This window comes from Cygnus atratus, chromosome Z (genome assembly GCF_013377495.2).
Source record: "Cygnus atratus isolate AKBS03 ecotype Queensland, Australia chromosome Z, CAtr_DNAZoo_HiC_assembly, whole genome shotgun sequence".
In the NCBI taxonomy this organism is placed as follows: Eukaryota; Metazoa; Chordata; class Aves; order Anseriformes; family Anatidae; genus Cygnus; species Cygnus atratus.
In genome coordinates, this window is record NC_066396.1 from 11,684,280 (window position 1) to 11,710,364 (window position 26,085).

At 40.9% G+C, this 26,085-nt stretch overlaps 1 protein-coding gene across 3 annotated transcripts in view; it reads right to left on the reverse strand.

Moving 5' to 3' along the window:
- Positions 1-26,085, reverse strand: part of ADAMTS12 (ADAM metallopeptidase with thrombospondin type 1 motif 12) — a 171,190-nt gene that overhangs the window by 23,016 nt on the left and 122,089 nt on the right. For all 3 annotated transcript variants that reach the window (XM_035563717.1, XM_035563719.2, XM_050716132.1), the window contains 4 exons: positions 24,366-24,486; positions 18,187-18,431; positions 16,675-16,816; positions 8,352-8,478 (listed from right to left, as the gene is read on the reverse strand). In XM_035563717.1, coding sequence (XP_035419610.1) covers positions 8,352-8,478; positions 16,675-16,816; positions 18,187-18,431; positions 24,366-24,486 — 635 coding nt within the window. The remainder of the gene's footprint in view (positions 1-8,351; positions 8,479-16,674; positions 16,817-18,186; positions 18,432-24,365; positions 24,487-26,085) is intronic.

Sequence of the window (26,085 nt, forward strand, 5' to 3'; positions counted from 1 at the left end):
TGTCAAAAGCCTTACTGAGGTCAAGGTAAACCACATCCACAGCCCTTCCCTCATCCACCAAGCGCGTCACTTTGTCATAGAAGGAGATCAGGTTTGTCAACAGGACCTGCCTTTCATAAACCCATGCTGACTGGGCCTGATCGCCTGCTTGCCCTGTAAGTGCCCCGTGATGACCCTCAAGATAATCTGCTCCATGAGCTTTCCTGGCACTGAGGTCAAACTGACAGGCCTATAGTTCCCCGGGTCTGCCCTCCGGCCCTTCTTATAGATGGGCGTCACATTGGCTAGCCGCCAGTCAACTGGGACCTCCCCCGATAGCCAGGACTGCCGATAAATGATGGAAAGCGGCTTGGCCAGCTCCTCCAGTTCTTTCAGTACCCTCGGGTGCATCCCATCCGGCCCCATCGACTTGCGCACATCCAAGCTCCTTAGCAGGTCGCCAACCATTATTTCCTCATGAATAGCGAAGGCCACATCCTGCTCCCCATCCCCTTCCACCAGCTCAGGGCACTGGGTATCCAGAGAACAACCGGTATTGCCGCTAAAGACTGAGGCAAAGACGGTATTAAGCACCTCAGCCTTTTCCTCATCCTTAGTAACTAGGTTTCCCCTCGCATCCAGTAAAGGATGGAGATTCTCCTTAGTCCTCCGTTTCGCGTTGATATATTTGTAAAAGGATTTTTTGTTGTCTTTAACGGCAGTAGCCAGGTTGAGCTCCAGATGAGCTTTGGCCTTTCTAATTTTCTCCCTGCACAGCCTCGCTACATCCTTGTAGTCCTCCTCAGTGGCCCGCCCTTTTTTCCAAAGATTATAAACCCTCTTTTTTCTGTTAAGCACAAGCCGCAACTCTCTGTTGAGCCAGGCCGGTCTTCTTCCACGCTGGCTCGTCTTTGGGCACGTGGGGACAGACCGCTCCTGTGCCGTTAAGATTTCCTTCTTGAGGAGCACCCAGCCTTCCTGGACTCCTCTGCCCTTCAGAACCGCCTCCCAAGGGACTCGGCCAACCAGCGTCCTGAGCAGCTCAAAGTCAGCCCTCCAGAAGTCCAGTACAGCAGTTTTACTGGTCCCCTTCCTGGCCTCGCCAAGAATAGAGAACTCTACCATTTTGTGGTCACTCTGTCCAAGACAGTTTCCGACCACCACATCTCCCACCAGTCCCTCTCTGTTTGTGAAGAGAAGGTCTAGCGGGGCACCACCCCTGGTAGGTTCACTGACCAGCTGCATCAGGAAGCTATCTCCCAGGCTCTCCAGAAACCTCCTAGACTGCTTTCTCTGTGCCGTGTTGTGTTTCCAGGATATATCCGGGAAGTTGAAGTCCCCCACGAGGACAAGCGCCGACGATTTTGCAACTTCTGTCAGTTGCCTATAAAACTCCTCATCCGTCTCCTCATCCTGGTTCGGCGGTCTATAACAGACCCCGACCAGGATGCTAGCCTTGCCGGCCTTCCCGCGGATCCTAACCCACAGGGATTCAACCTTATCATTCCCAGCCTGGAGTTCCACAACATCAAAAAATTCTCTAATGTAGAGAGCCACCCCACCACCCCCTCTGTGTTGCCTGTCCCTCCTGAAGAGCCGATAGCCAGGCATTGCAGCACTCCAGTCGTGGGAGCGGTCCCACCACGTCTCCGTGATGGCAACCAGGTCGTAGCCTGCCTGCTGCATGATGGCTTCCAGCTCCTCCTGTTTGTTACCCATGCTGCGTGCATTAGTGTAGATGCACTTCAGCTGGGCCATCGCCTTCTTCCCCAGCCTAGCCATCGTTTCCCCCGGCACAGCTCCAACAAGCCTTGTTTGAGCCCCGTCCCCCTTCTTACCTAGGTTAAAGCGCTCTCTATGAGCCCCGCCAGCTCCTGGCCTAGGATCCGTTTTCCCCTTGGAGATAGGGACCCGTCTGGGGCCATCAGGCCGGGTGCCGAGTAAAGCTCCCCATAGTGAAAAAATCCAAAATTTCTGCACTGGCACCAGCCTCTGAGCCACCTATTAACCACGTGAGCTTTCCGTGTCCTCTCCGTGCCTCTCCCTTCCCCCGTAGGGATAGACGAAAACACCACCTGCACTCCCGCTCCCTCCACCAATCGTCCCAGCCCCCTATAGTCCTGTTTGATAGCCTTGAGGCTTCTCTTTTCAAGATCATCACTGCCAGCCTGGACTATCAAAAGTGGGTAATAGTCAGAGGGTTGTCATTTCAGGGTTGTTTCAGGGTTGTTTTCATCTCTTGCATCTTCTCTCCAATTCTTTTTATCATCTCTAGTATCTTGTAAACAGCTGATGCTTTGGCACAAATGCAATCTGAAGTATGTGAATTGCCCTATTAATTTTAATGGAACCAGATCACATATTTCAAGTTACAAACATGCTAAGCTGACACCGCCTCCCTCACTATTTTCACGTGGCTCTGAGTGAGGGCTCAGCAGTTTGCAGGTTTAAGTACTGAACTCTTAGCACTAAATTATCAGTTTCCTACAGAACCTATCTTCACCAGCAGTAATGGTAAATTATTAACAAGCTAGCAAACGCAAAACATTTTTTAAAAAGTCACTGAAGAAAATAAATTCTCTGAAGTTAGGAAATCCCAGAATTAAGATTGTATCCTATTGCATCTTCATGGACTACTTTTCATCATGTAACTTTTTCCATTGAACCCTTCCTCATGCAATGTAGGTAGCAGATGGTACTGATGAGTCAATTAGTTAACTAACCAGCACCTTGTTCACCACACACAATTCAGAAAACTTGCTTTTATTAAAAGCTTATTCTCATCAGTAACTGGAGATCCCAATAGTGCATTTTTCTTATTTCCATTCTGGTGCATATGCACCTGTCTTAAACACTCAGTGTTGTGGTTTAACCCAGCCGGCAGCTAAGCACCACACAGCCGTTCGCTCACCCTCCCCCCTCCCTCTCTGGGATGGGGGAGAGAAATGGGAAAGTGAAGCCTGTGAGTTGAGATAAAGACAGTTTATTAAGACAGGAAAATAATAATAATGATAATAGTACTACTAATAATAATGCGTACGAAACAAGTGATGCACAATGCAATTGCTCACCACCCGTTGACCGATGCCCAGCCTATCCCCGAGCAGCCGGCCCCCCCACCCCGGCTAGCCACCCCTATATATTGTTCAGCATGATGTCAGATGGTATGGAATACCCCTTTGGCCAGTTTGGGTCAGCTATCCTGGGTCTGTCCCCTCCCAGCTCCTGCTGCACCCCTAGCCTGCTCGCTGGCAGGACAGAGCGAGAAGCTGAAAAGTCCTTGGCTTGGTGTAAGCACTGCTCTGCAACAATTAAAACATCAGCATGTTATCAGCGCTCTTCGCATCCTAATTCAAAACCCTACCAGCCACTAGGAGGAAAATTAACTCTGTCCTAACTGAAACCAGGACACTCAGTCATGAGAAACTTAACATGGAGACACAGCCTGGCTCTTCATGGTCCCCACTGAAGACTTCTGAACTGCAGTGTCCCAGCAGAAGGCGAAGACAGGCAAAGCAAGGAGGGAAGAACATTTACCATCTACTTGTCTGTTCTATTACAGGGTGCTCCAAAGCAGGTCCTGGACTGCACATAAGGGTGCAGCACCTGAGTGACAAAACACCAGTCATCTAGGAGCTTCTGCTGTCTCTACACTGCAGAGCCATCACCGAAACTGGAGGTGGCTGCTGAGCACACAGCCAGAATTGACACAGCAATCTGAGATCCACACATCCAACTTCTAAATTGAGATGACCAAGCTGTCAGTCCTCCCAGCTGTAAGCCAGAGAGTGGAGGGCACTGCCAGACAGACTTAGCTTTGGGCAGGTTATAAGCAAGCCTTTTTTTTTTTTTTCCTCAATCACATGCACAGAGATGCCTGGCAAAGAAAAGGATATGGGGAAGAAAACTAGTAGGTAGCTGTGCTGATTGTGGTGGGACAAGTCGGTAGAAACTGAAGCCTGATGGGAGTCTGTCTAATACTCGTTCCTACTACAGCAAACGAGTGGCTCTTCAATATTAATGCATCACCTTGTTCCTACAAAGTGACAGGACTGTCTTATCTCCATAGGCAGACATGGCACAGAAAGATTGTGTTCACAAACAAATGAAGTGTATGATTTGGGTAACTAATTTGTGTGAGCACAAATTTTCCTGAGGCTCTCAAACTAGAGAGCAGCCTGTACGGTGAAAGCATAACTTCAGTAGATTTTCCACTGCAGCTGTGAGTGCTCAGCTCTTCTACAGTCCAGCTAGCAGCACCCAATCATGCATCCAGGAAATGAAGAGCATACACATAAGAATTTTTGAAAATTATGCGACTTGCCTGTCATAACAACAATTTTGGGACAGAGCTAGGGACAAAATCTGATTTTCCCAGGGGGCATTCAGCTGCCTGGAATGAGACTTCTCTTTTTCCTATCATACTGAGTTTTCAAGGTTTGTAATAATTAAGGCAGAGCCCAACAACCCCGTCTGTCTATGCCTAGATGATGTATGCTGAATGAGGATCCTGTTGGGATTTTGGGACCTAAGTTTGCTATATTCATCCTACGGGGCTCAATATTCCTGCCCTCTCACTATTTCTTTAAAGAAAGACGGTCTTCTTTCACTACACATACTTGTACAACACCAGGCAGAGCACGTATCAACAAGGCACTGTTATTTGGTCTAAGTATTATAATAGAAACAAAACTTTATGTTCTTATTACACTGTTGAAGTTTACTAAACAATTTAGAAGCAGGACAATACAATAAAATTGTAAGGAAGCAGATAAATTTGGATATTGCAGGAGATCCCAAGTACTTTGAAAATATCCTATTTACAGTTCCTCTGTTTAAGGGGGTAGTCACGTTAAAATCGCTTCAGGCGATTTTCTGTACGGGCAGGGTAAAACTTCTACTCAGAGCACAAGTAGTTAAAATTGCTCTCTTTTTCTTCATGTAGTATCTGTTGATTTTTATCATGAACACCTATGGAGCAAAATCCATGCCTATCCAAGAAACATAACTGGAAACCTCATTCCATAGTGCAGTATGGAAAACGCATACATTCACGCCACAGTCACTCCTGCTGAGGAGCATCACTGAAGTTTCACATGAGCAGCTGTATCATGTTTGAACTCTCAACTATTCAACCATATTTATTTTGTTCTTAGTCAACACATGGCACACATGTATTGCTACATTTAAAATATTTGCATTGCCCCAGATTTTTTTAGTAGGAAGCATGGGGAAGAAACAAAACAAGAATAATATTAAGACTTGGACTTTGCAGAAGCCTGTCATTAAACAGTTTATAATTAACTTCCTGAAATGGATTGATGAGATAAGACCTGGTTTGTGCAAGTTACAAACATTAATGTTATTCTTTGCCTGTAGCTACCATTTGATACATTATCTAATTTTGAGCTAGTGACCTAGTAGATAGGTGCATGGTAGCCTGTTTTCCATCCACGGGATTCAGCAGATCATAGGAGGGTTGTGCAAGACAGCATCCTTGTTTCAGACAGGATGTTCCCACAAAGAAACTGATTTGCTGTTGGGAAACATGATATCCAGCAGTTCCAGTCTTGTGGCTACAGCTCCAACCAAAGGTTCCCAGTAGTGCCATTTTTAATGACACTGTCCTCAGCTCTCGTACAGAATTGAGCCACCTCTCACTACAAAACACCTGTCCTTTGGCAGTTTCACATGAACTCTCAGTTGTGCTAATAGTGCTGTACAGGACACCTTTCTCTAACATTCAGATTTTCTTTACAACCACCAAACCACAGTATCTTGTGTGCTTGAAGTGCCTACTTGCTTTTCAGACAGAGATGTCTGAAGGTGAAGGGCCTAGAGAACAAGTCTTATGAGAAGCGGCTGAGGGAGCTGGGGTTGTTTGGCCTGGAGAAAAGGAGGCTTAGGGAGACCTTATCACTCTCTACAGCTACCTCAAAGGAGGTTGTATCAGGGTGGGGCTGGTCTCTTCTCCCTAGCAACAGGCGATGAGACAAGACAAAATGGCCTCAAGTTGAAGCAGGGGACATTTAGGTTCAATATTAGGAAAATCTTCTTCACTGAAAGCATTGGTGAAGGTTGTAAAGCATTGGAACAGGCTGCCCAGGGAAGCAGTTGAGTCACCATCCCTGGAAGTATTCAACATACATGTAGATGCAGTGCTTAGGAACGTGCTTTAGTGGTAGACTTGGCAGTGCTAGGTTAAGGGTTGGACTTGATGATCTTAGAGGTCTTTTCCAACCGAAATGATTCTATGATTCTACGTGTAACTACCTGTCTGGGTTAGAGATAACACACATGTCATGGAAAAGTAATATCAGCTAAACCCCATGCTGGGACCACAGCCTGGATCAGAGACCAAATCTACAAAATAAGTGGCCTGGGAAGGGCGAATAGGAACTCACTATTCACTGTCAGCACTTCTATTAAAAGAACTAGTGGCGACCAAAAGAAGCTGGTAAGAGCCACATTCAAAATAAATAAAATGTATGGTTCTTCACACAGTGGGCATAAAAAATGTGGAACCTCTTGCAAAGGAAGATGTATATGAAAGACGTTTCACAGTTGCAGAGGGAGGCTGAATTACTGCGGAGAGAAAGCATACATTGCTCTGGAAATGCATCGAATTAAAAACAGTTGGAAACTCTAAGAGTATTAGAATGAGAGATAATTTATGCTTGCCTTTTCTGCTCCTCCTTAGGCATGTAGTTATGGCCCTGCTGGAAACCAGAATAGGGGCTTACTTAGATGGTCACACAACTACAGTCATTCTTCTGTTAAGATAAAAATACATATGGAAATTGACTCTAGAAGTATATATTGTCTGGGTTCCCTGCACTGAGAATTGAAAATTGTCAAGTATTTTTTGCAGTCCTCAGAAGGATAATTACTCCTTTTCTCTGCAGAGCAGAATGAGCTTGAGAATCATCACTCCGACTGGCAGCATACGAGAGCTTTTCTGACTAGTTCACACTTAATGTAATTCCACGATCTGCCTTATAATGGACAAGTTCTGCTCCCCCACTTTCAAGAACAGGCCTGAATAATGCAACCACTTAGAGCAAATGGAGTAACTTGAGCACATTTGAAACTTTGGAATAAATACAACAGTTAATACATGTAGTAAATACAAAGTTCCCCCACACGTGGGAAGGCTCAGCTCTTAAGTAGTCAACTAGTTAATAAGTTTGATCTATTGTCAGTTGATTTCCTAGCAATCTATACAGAACTATGAAATGCTGACAGTTTATGCTTTTAACAGTTATTTATACAGGCTGCAACCGTAAAGATATAATTCCCAAAGGAGACATCATACTTTCTTGTGAAGATACTTGGAAATGACTAATAAAACCAACAGCCACACAATTTATGTTAAAACCTCATGAAAATTGCTGCTGATACAGATAACATGGTATACCTTAAGGAAATCATTGCAATGACTTGGATTTGATCCTGAATTAACTAGAATTACTAGGTAAAGACTGATATACCACTGTGGACATCATGATAAAGGATTTCCAAAGAAAATGAAAGACAAAAGCAAGATGTTCCAGTATCCAAAGCACAAAACTAAAACCAATATTGACTGTAGCAACAAGAACGGGGGCTGTACTGTCATGTCCCTGCACCACTGATACCTTCCAGCAAGTCTGTGCCTATTTTACAGCCACAGGCTGCTGTCACCTGGAATGTTTGCTGTGGTTAACCTTCCTTACCCTGCTCCCTAAAATCGTAGAACGGAAAAAAGAGAGATGAAAAAGATCATTAAAATAATGCTATGGGAATAGAAAAAATGATTCCCATGTGAACACAGAATGAAGAAAGCTGCACTTCCCTGGAAAGAAAAAATAAGAAGGGATAAAATAGAAAAGATGTCATATTATAAGTGTTATAAAGAAGGTATGGTAATTAGAGTTATGAAAAAGTGCGCATTTCCAATCATCCTTCCTTACAAAAAGGACAAAGGAATATAAAAAAAATACTGAAAAACAGCATCAAAAGGCTTAAAAATCTGCTCTGCAAGTTGAGTTTTGGAACATGCAATGATACAGTATTACTTGAGCTAAGACAGAATTTTTAAAATAAAAACTTACATGGCTTGCATGCACACCTGTATCTAAACTAAATGAAAAGATGACAGATAGCATTCTCTGCCTTTCACAGCAGACTGCTCAGCAACTCACACTGGAAACTTTGCAGGGCAGCACACTCCTAATTTAATTATTACTGGGTTTCTGACACCTTGCTTTGAAATACTTAGGAGCGGTCACCGTGGCAGGCTGCAGATGTCACATTAATCTGGTATTAGAACCAACATATCCTTTTGAATGACTCTGAAACAAGATTACAAGGGCCCTCCCAGTATCTGGTACCTGGGCGGACAGTCCTTCTCATAGCATTTCTTCTGTCGTCCATTTGGCTGTGTTGCTGGGTCGCAGAAGGAGTTTTTGATCGCTCCGCTTCCCTTTCGCATGCAGTGGGCAATCTGGCGCCGCACCCCTGGAAGAGAAAGACAAAAAAAAGGAAAAGTAATCCCTGTAGGCTGGGGACAAACTGCAGAAGTTCTCTAGCATGGCGAGTACACAATGATTGCACTTCATCTTAGAATACAGGAACAGCTGTGTGACTTCTTCTGGAGTAAAATTCAGTTCTGCTGAATGCCTGGGCTAAGTCAGGTGTAAGTATACTTTAATCAAGTTGAAAAAGTGTCATGCATGGGTCTTTTGAATCAGTAGCTGAAACAACACACTAGAAAGCACTTTCCCTGATCTCAATTAAATTGCCAGTCTCCAAAAGGGCTCCTATATCCTGAAATCAGGCACAGCAAAGATGCAACATGGTAGCACCAGGCTGTTTGCAGCAAGGGAATTTTGGTGATCTTTACTTTGTACTTCTGGAATGAGCAATTAAGCAGAGAACAAACCAGAGCATTTCCCCCAAAACTATGTGATTGCTAATGCTGAATTCTGCTTTTTAAAAGTTCTGATACAAATGACCTAAAATGATGATGTCACAACACAAAGGAGAAAATCTGTTTTTTAAATAACTAATACTCAGCACTGATGATAAGAGGCAAATTACAGCAGTGGAAAGAACAGAGATATTCCATACATACAACTAAGATTATTTACTAATAGTTCCACTCACTAAAACTCCTGCTCATTTAAGGGAAAGAAACATGAACCAAAATATTGCATCAATCCTAGTGTGAACCTAAAGAAAACTACTTACCGGAGGCCTGCCTTCCACAGAATTTTACAATAATTTGAGGTAGATTCTGTGCTGCAAACCCAAACAAATCCCAAGGACTAATAAGACTGAAGAAACCTTTTTTATTCATTGCTATTAAACTAATTTTGCTATTAATTCACAACAATTAATATGCAGATGCTAAGTCACTCTCTCTGTGACTTTTATCCCTCTCCTGGGAAGGAATGGGCCTGGTAACACTATTACGATGGTGTCAGGGAAGCATTACATTATTTTGCAGTATTTTTAGGAATCAAGCTTCTCCTTCTCTCATACCTCCTAATAACCAGCATGGAAATCTATCTGGAAGACAAGAACAGCAAGCTATACATAATAATGCTTGGGAAATATCAAAATATCCTTCTATGCAGCATATACTTCTGTTCCTCTATACAGTATCCCCATATATGACCATGAACGTGTATGTCATAAAAATTCATGCTAGCATTATTACTACTTTGATTTAAATAATTTCACAGCATTCAAAAAACTTTAAATAAAACAAAAAAAAAGAAAAAAAAAAGAAAGAAAAAAAGAAACAGACCTCCAAATGTAATACTAGGAAATCCAAAGCCAGCAATAGAGGTAATTTTTGGTGGGAGAACTGAGCATGGAGTGCAGATATGAAGGGGAACTTATAGCCAAATATTACTGAAAAAGACCTCCACAAGACAGAAGAAAATTAAAAACTTTCTATGCATATTTGGGTCATTCCTTCCATGAATTAGATGGAAACCTTTATCCCCTTTTGATAGCGCTCCAGGATATCAGGTCTGCAACACTGAAGAAATGCTATAGCTTCTTGAGTTACTTTCAGACTTGTGGCTGGGATGTACACAACAATTACCAAAGCCAGCGTGGGATTTGATGTTGAGCCTCCTATAGTCATACACAAGGGTTGATTTTCTAGAACATGGATTTGTTTCACCTAAAAGGGAGAATGAGAGGGACTGCAGCCCTGCCCTTCCATTAATACTCTTTTTGCTGAAGCACTCGAGCTCCGGGGTATGTGATGTGGCAGTAGCTGCATGACAGTACAGCCTCTCTGACGGCAGCACAGACATGGCTCTCCTTTTCCTAGGGGACTCCAAGCAGCAGAATGCTTTTTGGTTCAGTGCAGGACTCCCAAGGAGCAAGGGCCTGTTTTATGCTACGGAAAATGTAACTGGAATAGTAAGCTGCCTTTCTGTTAGTTGTAAACAAAGCAGTTCACAGAAATACATTTCTGTTCCTTTCAAAATCATATGATATGTTGCTCTTACAAATGTAAATAAGCTACAGAAGAATTCTTTTGCTCTGATAATTTTTTAGTGTCATTTCAGCTGCTATAATTCACTTTAAAACCACTATAAACCTTCGCAGAAGTATTGTTCAGAGTCTGTACATTTCCATAAAACATTTGCTGATCACTGGCATCAATAAACAAATTTATTCACTTTTTTATACACATTTTTTATTATGAAAGTTACATGAATTTGCACTGTAGTTTGAAAATCTGGAAAGTTCTGGGGTAGATGCATATGTTTAAAGAAATCATTAATTCTTTTTTTTTTCCTCATGATGGTGTACAGTTCAGTTCTAAAGCTGAAAGGAATTCTATATACACATATAGATGCATATATGTTTTCTTGAAAGCTGTCATCTTAAAAATATGATACTGTTTCAATTTAGCTCAGATACGTTGAAAGAAAGAAGGAACCTTGTGTGCAATTTTACTGTGTTTTTCAAGGTCCTTAGCTGGTAATGAAAATAAGATAGAAAAATAAAGTTGAGCTGGGTGAATGGTTCACAAAATTACCTTGAACCTGCCTAAACAAAAATTTTATGCATCCCAAGCCTCATTTTTCTATTGAATGTTCAAGTCTTGCTTTCAGCTATACTATTCCTCTTTGCTTTTCCCTATGTCACCCTAAAATGTGATTACCCCTTCTGTGATTAGAGAGAGTAAAATATAGATAGGTATACATATAATGACATAATGAAACACAGCTGGGTATTTCATCTTGAGAAAGTTGAACTAGAAAACAGTGCAACAATAGAAAACTAGTTACCTCACACTGACCCTGGTTTACCAACTTTCATACAGGCCTTCATTTCAATTAAATCTGCTCAGAGACAACTTCTACCTCTCTGTGCCACTTCAACCCTAATACAGAAGAACTTTTTAGACAGAAAATAGAAATTTGACCCACTCAGCTCCCAGTTTCTCACTTAGTTTGGAAAGAAAAAAAAAAAAAAAAAAAGCACCAGTTTGAAATCATTTGGGTCTGGATGTGTTTTGAAAGAGATTAGAAACCTGTTGGCTGAACAGCCCCACCACAGCAGGTGGCTTGGAACCAGATGATCTTTTAAGGTCCCTTCCAACCCAAGCTATTCTATGATGCTTAGTTGGGGTGAAGTTAAGGCTGAGAATGACAGAACCAAAGGTCCTGCACCTCCAGAAGCAGATATAGAAAGTGTGTGTGCAAAAGAGCATATTTGATAGCAAAAATCACTAGTTTTAACATTAAATTATCACTGTTGTACATCAAATACTCTGCAAGGAATTCACTTTGGTATTTGAATGAATGACGTTCAGTGAATGCACAAAGCACTCATACAATACAAAAGCCAGCCTTTACATTCTTGGTGTTATAAAACTTAGACCTGTAATCGTGAAGTAAAACACAGTGACTGTTGGTTTTTTTAATCTCAATGCTACAAGTTTAGTAGTACATTTCAGTTCAGGAACACCTGGAGGTAATTTAGCAAAACAACCATGATAACAGTTGTAAAGGATTTAGAGGGCACACAACAATTAACCCCCAAACAAATCTTACAGTCAAGTCCTCTGCAAAGCTTTGAAAATTTGCCAATCACTGCTGTTATCTACGGAGAAGTACATTTCTGAAGTTGCCTAATACTCTCCCTTTGTTGCAGCTGTGCTGTGTTTTTTGCTTCTTGTTACATTCAATGCCACTCAAAGCTAGTTCTAAAAAACATCACTATGGCCTTTTGGCAAGGATAAAGGAATTTAACTTGTAATTTCTAATTGACCATTATGTAAAGACAGCATAATGGCTAGAAAGCATAATGGGTCTAGAAAAATACTCAGTGAGACATTCAAATTAATCTTCCTATAAAAAAAGCTTAAGGGCTTTACACGCTACCTGGCTGGACAGCAGATTCTGGAGGGACAACCCTCTTGGCTAGAGGTCTGCTGTGCACAATTCAAGTTTGACAGTGGAAGAGCTTGTAGGATGCCTTCCATAATGTAGACTTCCTGACTGCAAAGCAATTCCTTTCTTTTGCCTAAAGCAAATGGCAATCAGAGATTCCAACTACCCTGCAGAGAGGACAGAGCAAAGCTTATGATTTTTATTGTATATTATCCCCCTAAGAGTTTGTCATGAATGGATTGCAATGTAATTACCAAACTATTTTCTACATGACAAATGGATATTGTTCATTGCCAAGTGTTCTCCTTTTCCCTGCTCACAGTGTTAGGTATCTTTTGCATAGAAAATATTCACAGAATCATAGAACAGGTTGGGTTGGAAGGGACCTTAAAGACCACCTAATTCCAACACCCTGGCATGGGTTGGGACACCTCCCACCAGATCAGGTTGCCCAAAGCCCCATCCAGCCTGGCCTTGAGCACTGCCAGGGATGGGGCACCCTCAGCCTCTCTGGCCAGCCTGTGCTAGGGCCTCACCACCCTCAGAGTGAAGAATTTCCTCCTCACATCTTATCTACACCTACCCTCTTTTACTTTAAAGCCAATCCCCCCTGTCCTGTCACTCTACTCCCTGACAAAGCGTCCCTCCACAGCTTTCCTGTAACAAGGGACTTCACCTGACTGCCAGGACTTTTCAAATGTGATGGAGAGAGGCTTGGCAACTCCGTAAGCCAGTCCCTCAGGACCCTGGGACGCAGGTCGTCGGGCCCCATAAACTTGTACATGTTCAGTTTCATCAGGTGGTCTCCAACCTGCTCTTCACTTACACTGGGAGGAACTTTGTTCCCCCAGCCCTCACCTACAGGTTCAGGGACTGGAGAGACGTGGGAAGCCTGACTGCCAGTGAAGGCTAAGGCAAAGAACTTGCTGAGTACCTCAGCCTTCTCCATGTCTGTTGTTACCAGCTCTCCCTTCTCGTTTTGCAGAGGGGGTAACACTCTCCTTGGCCTTTGTTTTCTGGCCAATGTACCTACAGAACCCCTTCTTGCTGTTCTTTGCATACCTTGCCAAGCTCAGTTTCATCAGTGCCTTGGCTTTCCTGATCCCATCCCTGAATAACCGGACAGCATCCCTGTACTCTTCCCAGGCCACATGTCCCTGCTTCCATTGCCCGTGCACACCTCAGTTTTACCAGCAGGTCCTTGCCCAGCCATCCAATTTTTCTGCCCTCCCTGCTCACTTTCTTACACAAGGGGATGGAGAGTTCTTGTGGTCAAAGAAAAACATCCTTGAAGAGTTGCTAGCTCTGTTCACCTCCTTTGTCCCAAAGGACATTGATTTTTCAGACTACATTTTTTCCCTATTAAATGATGTTATTGTGGGCTGGTCAGACTCACTCTCTCTTTGAGACTATAAAAGACAGGGGCATGTGAAAGAGATGCTGGAAAACATAAGCACATTTACTTCTTCTCTTTCATAGCTTCAATGGAATTGGGGAAGGATATGGACCAGGGCACAGCAATGTACGTGGTGCTATCCTGAGGCCAAGAGCCTTTTAGGAAATGTTTATAAGGAGCTGCTCTGGGGTCATTCTGAGAAGGGACAACCTCACTCTACAGAGACATTATGCATCACTGGGAATTTGTCCAGGTACAGATCCTTATCCAAGGGTAACGTATCATGGGTCTAGAATTACTTTTTCTCTTAGGACAGAAGAGGCATCCTTGGATCAGCCTGCTATTGTGTCTGCAGTCCCGTTTGTCACTCTCTAACTCAGTCTTTCTCTCTTGGCTCTGTAAAGACTTTGTTTGCATTGTTCTGATCTCTGTTGCTGCAGAAGACTGAAGGGCTTTTGGATTTACTGCTACCATTTCAACCCATCCTGATGAGAGGCCTACAATGAATCTTTAGACAGGTCCAGGTTTGCTAAAAGAAAATTCTAGGTAAGGATCAATTTCTCCCACTGGCTATACCCATCAGTGTTAGTTCAATAGTTCACCTTTCTTGGCCCTCCCTCTGATCCTGCAAAACAGTTAGTTTATTATTTACCAAACGATGACTGCCTAAGTCCTTGAAGGTTATTTCACTACCACATTTAGTCTAAACAAATGCAACTTTTCTTATCTCCTTGATCCCCATTAAACGTTTGTCTTCAGTAAGGGCTGTCAGGTAGCATACTGATAGCTGAAGATAATCTTGCCTACTTCAATGCACTTTATCTTAGAAACCTTACGGAAATCTTTAAACGTCTGAAATCTGGCACTACAGCTTTGTTGCTGCCAATGGCATTAAATTCTGAATCTAAACAGGCTGTACATTCAGATAAAATCAATCTAATTATTTAAACCTAAAAGCTAGTTCTGTGGAAGTTGAGGAAATGTGTTGATTAATGGAGCAACATTGGGAACATTCAGTTCTGCCTTTATTTTGCCTTTTGTTCCTGAACTGAACTTGGGGGGATCAAACCACAATATTGTGCAACTGTGTGAGAATTTCTGGTTCTACATCAACAATTACTACCATAACCATTCCTTGCTAAATGAGGCAAGACTTTAGAGTTTCCATATTTCTATGCTGATGGAGCATTAACATTTTCCCAATATTCCTTCTCTGCTGATACTTCCTGTTTTTTTTTCGTGCAGCAGAGCTCCAGGTGTTTTTGCTGATGTGTTTGTACTCTGCTCATCCAGACATAAGCCTGCTATGTTACTGCACTGGTGTGGTGCCTCAGAGGGCCAGAGCTAACTCAGAGTCACTGCCAAGGTAATACAACAGCATGTTTGGTGCACATTCAGACAGCCCAGAGCACACTCATATTAAGCATCGTATACCTGCAGAAAAATGAAAACAGACCGTAATATCAGAGCTCCCCAGGTTCAAGGGTTCAAGTGATGTACTGAAGCTCTACGCCAGGGTTTCCTTTTTTTTTTTTTTCTGAATAGTGAGTAAGGGACAATACCCTGACTTCATTATACATTAGTAGATCACATATTCCTTCATGCCTGTTCAGTCACTTTTACAAATGTATATATCTAAGGTGAAAGAGAGCAAAGGGTCTACTAATTCCTTTCCTCCTGTCCTTGAAGGAACAGAGAGAACTGAGAAGGCTTCCATGCTCTTAAACTGTTATGCACCTCTTGGTTCCCCTGTGCAGTCATACCAAGAAGTTCACTATCTTTCCTGAAACACATCATTTCTACCTATGAAAAAAAACAAAGCCATGAGCTGAAGAAATACTTGTTAAGAGTCCAAAGACGGTAATGGGGGAAGCCACTTATTAAATAAAAAACAAAAAATGCCCCATATCCTGCAGTCCTCTATTTAAGTAATCATGTGGTTGTTAGAAATCAAAGCCAAATCACACAGTTCTTTAGCCAGAAGGTAGTGCACAGGATTGTAATTTACTTAGTGAGAAACACTTCTGGGAAAAGCAGAGCAGATGTCGAATAAAAACATAATAAGCAGTCTAATAACACTTTCCCCCCCCTCTTTTTGTTATCACGCCAATTGTTATATTAAACATTACCCACAAATAGGTAACAGAGCTAAAACATACAGCATGCCATTAAACAAAACATTTGTTTTGGGTACCTAAAGAAAAAGCTTTCTTCTGCTAACAAGAAAGCACATGGTGCTATGTGATGAGAGACCAGTCTCAAAAAAAAATAAAAAAACCACAGTTGACATGGGGTGGCTGGCCAGGGTGGGGGGGACAGCTGCCTGAGGATGGGCTGGGCATTGGTCAGTGGATGGTGAGAAATTGCATTGTGCATTACTGGCCTTGTACATTTTACTATTACTATTATCATCATAATCATTATTATTATTACCCTTCCTTTTCTCTCCTTTCAAACTGTCTTTATTTCAACCCACAAACTTTAATTTTTTCTTCCTCCCAGTTCTCTCCCCCATCCCAATGGGAGGTGTGGTGGGGTGAGCAAACGGCTGTGTGGTGTTTGGCTGCCTGCCGGGTTAAACCACAACATGCTGGTAAGCAGGATTACTGCAAACAATACTGGCAATAAGTTACGAGGAAAAGAAAACTAGGTTTTCGTTTTTGTTCGGAGAGGCTGAGAATTTCAAGGTAGGTACTACACAAACCCACTTGCTTTAAATAGGTTTGTTAACTTAATTTATTTTAAAGCCAAAATATATTACAATGTATGCTTTCTCACTAAATGCAAGTAAAACCTTACCTCTTATAGAACACCGTCCAGATAATTTAAAGCAAAGATGAAATTCACCAGTAACAAAGTCAAAAAGTAATAGAAGAAGAACATGGGAATTACCTCTTCCACACGTAACACTGCAGGCTGTCCACTCTCCATATTGCCAAAAATACTCTGGCTCTCCAATCTCATTCTCATGACTTTCTTCTTTACGAACAGTGTATTCATACTTGATTCCAGGGTTAGTCTCTTGAAAAAGCAGCTGGAAAAAGACTGCAGTTTATTTACTTATTTATGATTATAATAATCTACTGGCCCAAAGCTTTCCAGGTGTGAAAGCAGAAGAATCACCAATGTTTAAAGCAGCTACCACCAGTTCCGAAATTCAGACCAGCAAACCTTCCATTCAGTGGTGCACACATGTGCCTTTCTAAGACACAGCTGTTTGCCAGGCACTTTTGCAAGCACAGGTGGGAATAAGTGGGTCAGCATAATTGGCATCCTATTGACTTGTAAGAAAAGATAATGCAAAGTCCATCCAAGGCACTAGCAAATGTGTTGCTGATTAAGAGCTATTGCCTACCATCATTATAAATGGTAATTACCCTATAATGTGAAACATTTTGAAAAAATATCCAGTAGGTCAGAAAACTACAGATTTTATTCAAATATTGCCTTATTTTATTTCAATGTTTGTGGATTAAACAGGAAAATTCCAGTTGAGATGAGCCACCCAAGAAATTCACAATTTGGCCAACAGAAGGGAGAGAAGAAAAACATTTTCAAGGGATAAAATACTGAGACAATGAACTTCTATTTTTCCTTCTAATTGTTTCCTTGGCTTTGTTCCTGACAGTGACTGTTGAGTTACCCATTATATGCGCCTTCTCTCCAGATATTCAAGGTGTGAAAGTGGTGCCCATCATTCCTCTAGCACTTCTTTAATGGCATGGTGGATACACAGGCAAACAAGCCATGAAAGAAAGATACATTCAGAGAACAAAGGGGCAATTTAATTTTTTTTTTTTTCAGGATTAACAGAAGATGGTTACGTTTAAGTTAGAATCTATAAAGCAGTATAAAAGAAACAAAGGTAGAGACCTTAATCAGTGTATGCTAAACAGATCCATTCTAGTTACCATAAGCTACTGATCTGTCTATCTAATGCTGTACTTTGTTGCTCAATATAAGCTGTCACTGCTGTCACTCTTTGCTAGCTCTCACTGTTCCCAGCCTGACATCAGCTCCTTTTCTGGGATAGTTACTTTTCCTCTGGGTCCAGTTCACATCACAGCTACTTTTGTTGGTCTAAGCTGGCACATGAGACTGGGAAGTTTGAGCAAAGGACTGACCAACAATAGGTGGTAGTATTCCTATCCTAGTGGCAGCACTGAATTATACTAGTTTTTAATAATCAAGCTATGATATTGGATGTGTATTTTCAGTTACAATGAACTGCCTTCTCAGGCAACATGTTCATTTCTCTCCAAAATAGCTTAAGTGATTTTTGCAAGACAGCATGCTAATAGCATTATCTAAAATATACATATTTTTCCAGCCTTAGTGTCAAAGCCCCAATACATTCTGCTGCCATCCAAACCCAGCAGGCTCTGCTAGTGATAACCTATTTACCTGAATCCATATTGATTCATTGGTGGGTCCTGGAGCAGTCAGATTTTCTAGATCACCTGTTCTGTCATACTGAAATATTGTTCCTGCCACTTTGTATTCACCATTCCACTGAATGATAAAACCTCCATTCAGGTAATATTTTTCTGGATCTTTACTTCGCACAGCAAGGAAATTGCCAGCTTCTGCAACTTCTGTGACTCTGATTCCCCTTGCACCTTTTGGAATTAGCCCAATATCAACATATCCTAAGAGACAAAAAAAGATACATCAAGGTGAACAACAAAAATGACATTTCATTTTTACTTCAGATATTTTAAAACATCAGCTTTGTTTGAAAGTATATATAAATGTGCTATCACAAAGCTTTTATCTCATGGTATTCTTTTCAGTTAGTTAATGGTGGGACTTTCCAAGCCAGGTTTTCCAATATTAGTTGGGGAATACGTGATGTGTTTAGGCCATGACAGAGGCATTTAGAAGGGACATGGAGGTGAATGCTTTTCTTAGCTGCACCAAATGAACTCTACTCCATCAGTAAGTGTCAACATCTTTATAACCACACCTGAGGCCTCTGGAATACTGCAATGTGAGTGCTCTGGAGGAAGGCTATGGAGTCCCAGTAGGTTAACAGCCTGTTGTAGGAAAGGTTTTTTCAATTTGCAAGGAACATTTTCATCTGTCACACATGGATGTACATAATTTCACATCCCTTGTCTTAAGTTACTGAACTTCTCCCTGACTATTTCCCTTACATAGCCTTGCTACAAAAACCTGAAAGTCATTTAAATGCCTCAAATTACTAAGATTAGTTAAACAGATTATTATAAACTCCTGAGTTTCATAAGAAAGATCAACAGCTCTTTATTCATGAGCAAAATTATCTGTAAAAAAAGATTATTGATATGTGTGTTAAGAATAAAGCCAGAGAACCTATTACAGAATTTTGTTTGTACCGCAGGCAATACAAGAAACCAAGCTCAGTGCTTCTCATCTTAGAGGTAACTACTATTGCTACTGAATGAAAACTGTAAAAATAGGAAGTTCGCATACAAACTTGAACACAAACTCAAACAGTTTTCTTGCTATTGCTCTTGCGTGGGCTTTAGAAATCTGATGGAAGATCAGCTCTATAAGCAGGTGTCCTGTGCGTGTGAGCTGCAGTTTGGGTTGATTTATTTCAAGTTTGGTGACAATGTACGTATGTGGTTCCTCAGTTCTCATCATACATGCTGAGGTCACAAATTAAGTCTGAGAATCACATCCCCTTCACCTTTCTTGTGAAATAAGCACATCATCTTTTATTATACCGACATAAAACATACTGGCCATACTTAGTGATCTTCTGAATCAATGCTATCCACGTACCTGAAGTACTAATATGCCCTGTAAACTTACTGCAGTAAGTGCCCCAAAGTCTTTAACATCTGAATTTTCCTTACAGCTTTTTTTGTAAGGTGATAAGTATTGGTGCTACTGTCATATATTGACAATGGTACAATGAAAAAAAAAAAAAAAAGATCTGTCAGAATCTGTCTACTTCAGGCTCTTCCTAATTAAATTCAATATACTTTTCCTGTGAATAACGTTAAACAGTTTTTTTTCTGGTTGCCGTCTTTTGCAAGTTTTCTAGACTGACTGTGGGAATTTAAACCTTTCAGTCTTTCATAGGTGAAGGGAATAACAAAATCCTTAGGATTACTGAATAACTTCTATTATAGGAAACTAGAGGTCTAGGTCTATTATAAGTAACCAAGGTCTAATGATTTTCCCAAATGTTCTATTCATTCAGTGCAGTGGAGACATATTATAAGCACAGTATGTGATCATGTGAGTAAAGACTTGATTAGCTGGCATACTCACAAGTGTGCCAAATTAAGACAGCATGCAAAATCTTAATTGTATAATGTCCCAAGATCTTGGCCTTGCAACCTTGGTGTCCTATTTCCAGCAGATTTTTTTCCAGATGTAATTGGAATAACATTTGCTCAAAACATAAAATACAAAAACAATCAATTTTGGTTCTAACATAAAAGTCTGTATCCTCTCAAGTTTTTGCATAACTATTTCTGTCTGAATCACCCGCTGTTGCTCACAAACCTGATTTTAAATATATTACAGTTGTATGGTGATAGATGTTACATTTGGTCAATGTACCACACTCCTTCCCCCTTGCCCTTCTTTTTTCGACTAGCTAAATTATCTCTTGATTTCCTAGAACCTCACCCTATTTCTCAATGAATGTTATCTGCTTCTGAAAGCAAAGCTAATCAGGAGTGAGCTTTTGACTTTATCATTCAACATAATAATTTTTTTTTGTTTAAAAATGAGGTGGATGGTGTTTATATAATTGCTCCTGGTTATATGGTTCCATCTGATAACGATCTAGTAATCTGAGATTCAATAACAGTTAAAATGTCAGCTGTCTAACCTACATGCTGTATTCATTAAATCCTGGAGCATCTAAGCTCTAGGTGCTATCATAACACCTGTGAAATGGCAACTTTCAGATGCTATTAATCTTTCCCTTTTTAATAAAAAGCTATATGCTCCTAATCACAGATGAGAGCACAGTATGAATAAATTCATGCAAACCTTGTAGGCACAGCTCTGCTAGGACCGAAGAGCCTGTTTCTCTTTTCCCATTGCTGTGAGACAGAAGTAATTTCACTGAGGTGGTTAGCAATGTATTGTAGATCAGATTATAATCTAGCCATTTCTCCTTATCACACCAGCTCTCATCCTGCTCTCCAGTTTGTCATATCTGTGACTTTTTCACTTAAAAATGTGAGTTCCTGATGCATGATTTTCCTCTGAGACAGTTTCTAGGCAATATCACAAGCATATTACATGGAAAACAGCACAGACTCCCCATGGCTTATCAGGTTTGCACAGTTACATACAGCCTTCTCATGGAACAGAGGGAGCACTGCAGTGTATGATGGCCATGGGAAAAAAAAAATGTAGTTCAGAGACAGTTCCCTAAGTGAGGATCCAGAAGACCTTCCAATCTCTTGGATCCACATTTGCATGGCTATGTCCACACTCCATCTCAGGAACACACCAGACCTCCATCTGCACTTGGATAGCAAGGGACAATGGTAAGTGTTGATTCAGTTCCAATCAGGTTGGTCACAAGGTGACAAGCCCAGGATAAACCTTCAGGTTAAGGCAAATACAGCCACAGTTCCTTGTTTGCACATCACTTTCTTAAATCACTTTCTTAAAATTCAGCCCTTCACAGGAGTGACATGCACCATATTTTGCCTTCTGACTGGCAGAATAAGACCTCTCAACCTCTATTGTATGATCCCATATTTCTGGATTTTCAGAAATTTAAACGTATTGTCCCATTCCTATTGAAAAACCAAAAATAAATTTCACACAAGAAGAGTGAAGACAGGATAATTCCCTGTCCTTTGCCTCACCCTCAAAATCTTCCGCCTTTTTGTTACCCATTTACTCCACACTTCACTTGCCACAGTCCTAAACCTATATCCCTTGCACCTCAGTCTTTCTTTTACCTCAATGCTTTTCCTCATTCAGGAGTGCCATTTATTTTCCTTCAAAGAGTTTGCGTGCCCTGTCAATGGTCTGCTGTACGGAACAACAGCCCTCTGGAGCCACCACAACAATGTGAGTAACAGGGACATCTCATTACCCTCCCTCCCCCCCCAATACTCTACCGTAAAAAAGCAGACTTCTACATTATTCACAGGATAACTTGTAACTTCTTTGCCTGCCTAACCCTAGATCCTGCTTATGGTGCAATCTTTTGGCCCTATTACTTCAGCTGAAGCAACATAAATGGTTTTGCAGAGGAACTTGCTGAAAACCTAGTGTGGACTGCATACTGGCTAGCGTTAGTGCCAACAGTTAAGACCATTTGTGCAAATCAGACCTCTGATTTGTTTTCCAACACAAAACTCTACTGGAGCACATTACACTGATAAAACTGTCACTCCTACAGCTGTGTTGGGAATTCCTGGACAACTTTCTGTATTTTGCATCCAAAGGAAAGGCATTTGAAAGAAACTCTGAATAAAAACACAGGTTTTAAAACTTTTTTTTTTTTTTTTCCTGAACACGAGCTGGTAAGACTTCAGGTAAAACCTATCCTGAAGTGAAAGGCTGAAGTATTTAAAGCTCTTTCCTAGTGTATCATTTGTCTATTATCATTTGCAACCTAGTTAACTTGCAGAGACATTATACTCTGCTACAGTACCAGAACCAAGAAAGACCCTGCTGGGCCTAAGTTCTGAAGAAAGCTTTAGATCAGAATATATTAGCTTTGCTTTTGTAATTCTCATTAAACATTCAAAAAAACTCATTTTCCTTCCCTGCTGATGGCACCAAGTATCCTGCACTCTGGGCCAGTTTCATTAGCTATACTGAATTTATGACCCTGAAGTCTTTATGTTTACATAAACTGTTTAGTAGCCACTGTGTCATAAATCTGTGCTGTATGACAGAACATCACAGTACCTGCAAGTCAGAGACAAAAAGAAGCCAGATGTTGTGAACAAAATGCATTTTCCTTTTTTCAGTTTCATGCCTGTTAACATCAGTAAGACAGTAAGATCCATACATTGCCTTAATAGCTAAAGAGCCCACCAACCTTTTCCTTTCCTGACCTTTTTCCTTATTTTTTCTGCTATGGAGTTGACTTCTCTACAAGGGAAAGAATCTACAGAAGCTATCTTTCTTTTCTATTTTTTTTTTAAGAATCTAAAGTAATTAAATAATTTTACTTAACATTCAATATTCCTCAGTGGTATCTGTTCGTGAGGTTTATTGAATCTTGAGGCAAGGAAAAACTAAATGAAGATACGAGACAAGATGAATTTGAATAAAATTAGAGGCAGCTATCCTCCCATGCATAGCAGTATCAGACCATTTCAGAAAAGCTCTTCCTTGAAAACAAACTTCTGATCATCTGCAGCCTTGCAAAACTTGCACACAGACAAAGGCAGAGTGCATTATAGAGTTGCAGTAGGAAAAGATCAAAGGCTGGAGGATTACTGCAGTATTGGAGGAAAGGGAGCTCTAGATTTTCGTTTGTAAGCCTCACATACGTACACCACCTGCGTGGTTGTAGGCATCATCACAGTTCATCTGCAGGATACAGAGTGTGGGGGGTGAGAGGAAAGGAATATATCCAACATATCCACAGTTAAGAAAAAAAAGTGAAATATTAAAAGGGCTTTTCCCACAAACTTCAGAAAACCTTAGCAAACCATTTCTAAATTATTAACTCAGATTTTATTTGTGCAAGTCAGATTATTTAAATGAAAAAAAAAAAAAGGCCAGCCAAAGACACGCCTCACTGCCGTTTTTCTCTCCCCACCAGCATGGTACCAGTCACTGCTCTTGAGACTTTTAATCTTGGCAGCAGGATCCTTCCTCAGCCACAGACCTTGCTCTAAGCATGCTCTCCAGCACCCTGTCTCACCCCTCCTGTCCTGGTTTCCCATTCAATGCTGTTCATCCCAGCCGTCTCTTCCTCGTCCAGCTCATCATCACACTTCTCTCTCAGTTTTAGTTCCCCCTCTCTCTTCTAGAAATTTTGGCTCCAATTCATCCCACACAAGGCAACTAAAGGCCTGAATGTCTCACCAGCATTGGTGAAGAAGGGCTTGTTCCATCAAATGCTGATTCAGACCTCCATAACCCTGCCGGGAGTCTTTCTCCCCTTCCAGCACAGAGGCATCTTACAGAAGCTTTTATATAAACCAGATGCAAAGTTCTGTGTGGGGAAGAGGTTATACATGGCCACGAGAGCCAATGCTATCACATTTAAGATACTTAGAAATGAACTCTCAAAGCACTCAGTGCAGCATTTTCTTGGTGCTTTACTCTGTCTACAGATTCAGTTCAGATTTTCCGAGGGCATTAATTACATCCATTTTGTAAATGCACTTACTATTTGGGGTTTTATCAGTGTAACTTGAATAGGACTTGTTAGTCTCTGACATAATTTTTATTAGATGAGGTGAACTTAAAAAGTATGGACCACTGATCTTTTCTGGCACAAGCATGATTCACTGTGAAATATCCATTTGCTATTTCCTATACAGATTGATCACTCAGTTTCCAGTGAAAAGCATTTCTTTTTTTTCTTTTTTTTTAATGTAGGAAACAACTTCATCAATGGAAGAGTTTAAGAAAAGAACCCATTTTACCAAATCCTTCGCTTTGATTAAATGTCATCTTCACTGTATGACAAGCAGAGCCATCTCCCAGGCAAACTCCACACTGGTCTTCAGTTGCATTGGAATTTATCTCATAATCACAGCCAACAGCCTGGAAGAAAAAACTGTCTCAGAATAAATATGGTCTCCACAATGAAGCTTCAGCATACTCTGTCCTCTTCTAAGACAGGGGGAGAATCAATTTCATGGCAGAGTATATATTCTACATAAAGAAACTAATAATAGAGATCATTGCATCTAGGTAAAACTCCTGTGGATTAATATGATGCTAAAAAGAGCAAAAAAAAACCACTACCATGCCATGAAACATACAGTGGTGATTAGATTCATATACTTGAGATGGAAATGTGCCACCCAAATGGCCTCAGCAACTAGGATTGCCCCAAACATCTAGGATTTGTGTCTGCTTTTTCATGCTGTAGACACAACCATGGGTTCCCAGGACTACAATGCAGTAATGCAACCAAACACAGGTTCACCAGTACCGCAGAGAAAACCCAATACTATACCCACGGACCAATGCAAATATTTTATATCTCTGGTCTGTTTTCTCAACAGATGTAAAACAAAAGCTGTGCGCAGGAACAGAAGCTTTGAACCTATATTAATGCTGGTGTGGTGCAGGGGGTTATTGCTGGAGATTCACTTCCTGAACATGCTGAACTTATAAAACTACACCCATCCAAAGATACAAAGCAACTCAAGACATGACAGACCACTTTCCGATTGCCATGTCAGCTTTTTGTGGCAGTCCCAATGCAGAACAGTTACTGCAGATAACTCCCTGGCAAAGTGAAACTCTTCAGCAGGCATGAAGTTTTATACCCATGATGCTTGCTTCTCCAGTTTGCATAAGGCAATGTGTCAGAGAGAAAGTTCTGGTAAAGACCAGTTTTTCAGTTCATGCTTGGTAGGGGGTCAAAGCAAGAGAGAAAAATTATTGATTTTGCGTCAGGGCAAATCCTTCTTTCCAATGCCAAAAACTTTGTGCAGTAATTCCTCTAAACTTGAACAAAATCTTCTTTTATTTTTGGAATGTTTTTTTTTTTTTTTCTTAAGAACTAGCAAGGTTTTTGAAGTTAAACTGTTTTAATATTTAAAATGTGGTATGAAAATGATGTTTCTTGAATTTTATATCCATTTACTTGAGTAGAAGTAGCACATGCCCTCACCAGAGAAGTGAAAGTGTAATATGTCTGGGTTAGGCACAGCTGAAGAGTTTGCTCCCTGCTCATATATGAAGTCAAAAAACCTTTCATCATCTGAATCAGCTTGGAGGTAAGGCAATGCAAAGGTTCGGATTTCCCTGAAACTTCTCTCTCCTGACATGAACAGAGCTCAGCTGCAGGAAGAAAATCATCCCCCAAACTTTGAAAGGCTTCATGCTAAGATAAAACTATAAAAATACACCAGGGAAAGGATCCTAAAATTTATTTAAGAAGGCTTTACACAGACAGCTTCAGAAACTTTGCAAAAGTTATACTATAACACAAAAGCTAGATTGTAATGTATTGTTAAAATTTGCAGATTTATATTTTTTATAGTACTGCTTTCCAGACAAAGGGTGTACCACATAATAGCACACTTGAGCTCCTAAAGATCTTTAAATGATATCTGCATTTCAACTGCTTTTGTCACAAGTCCATATTAATGAATTTTAAAAAACAGTTACAGTGCTTTGTACCAGAGC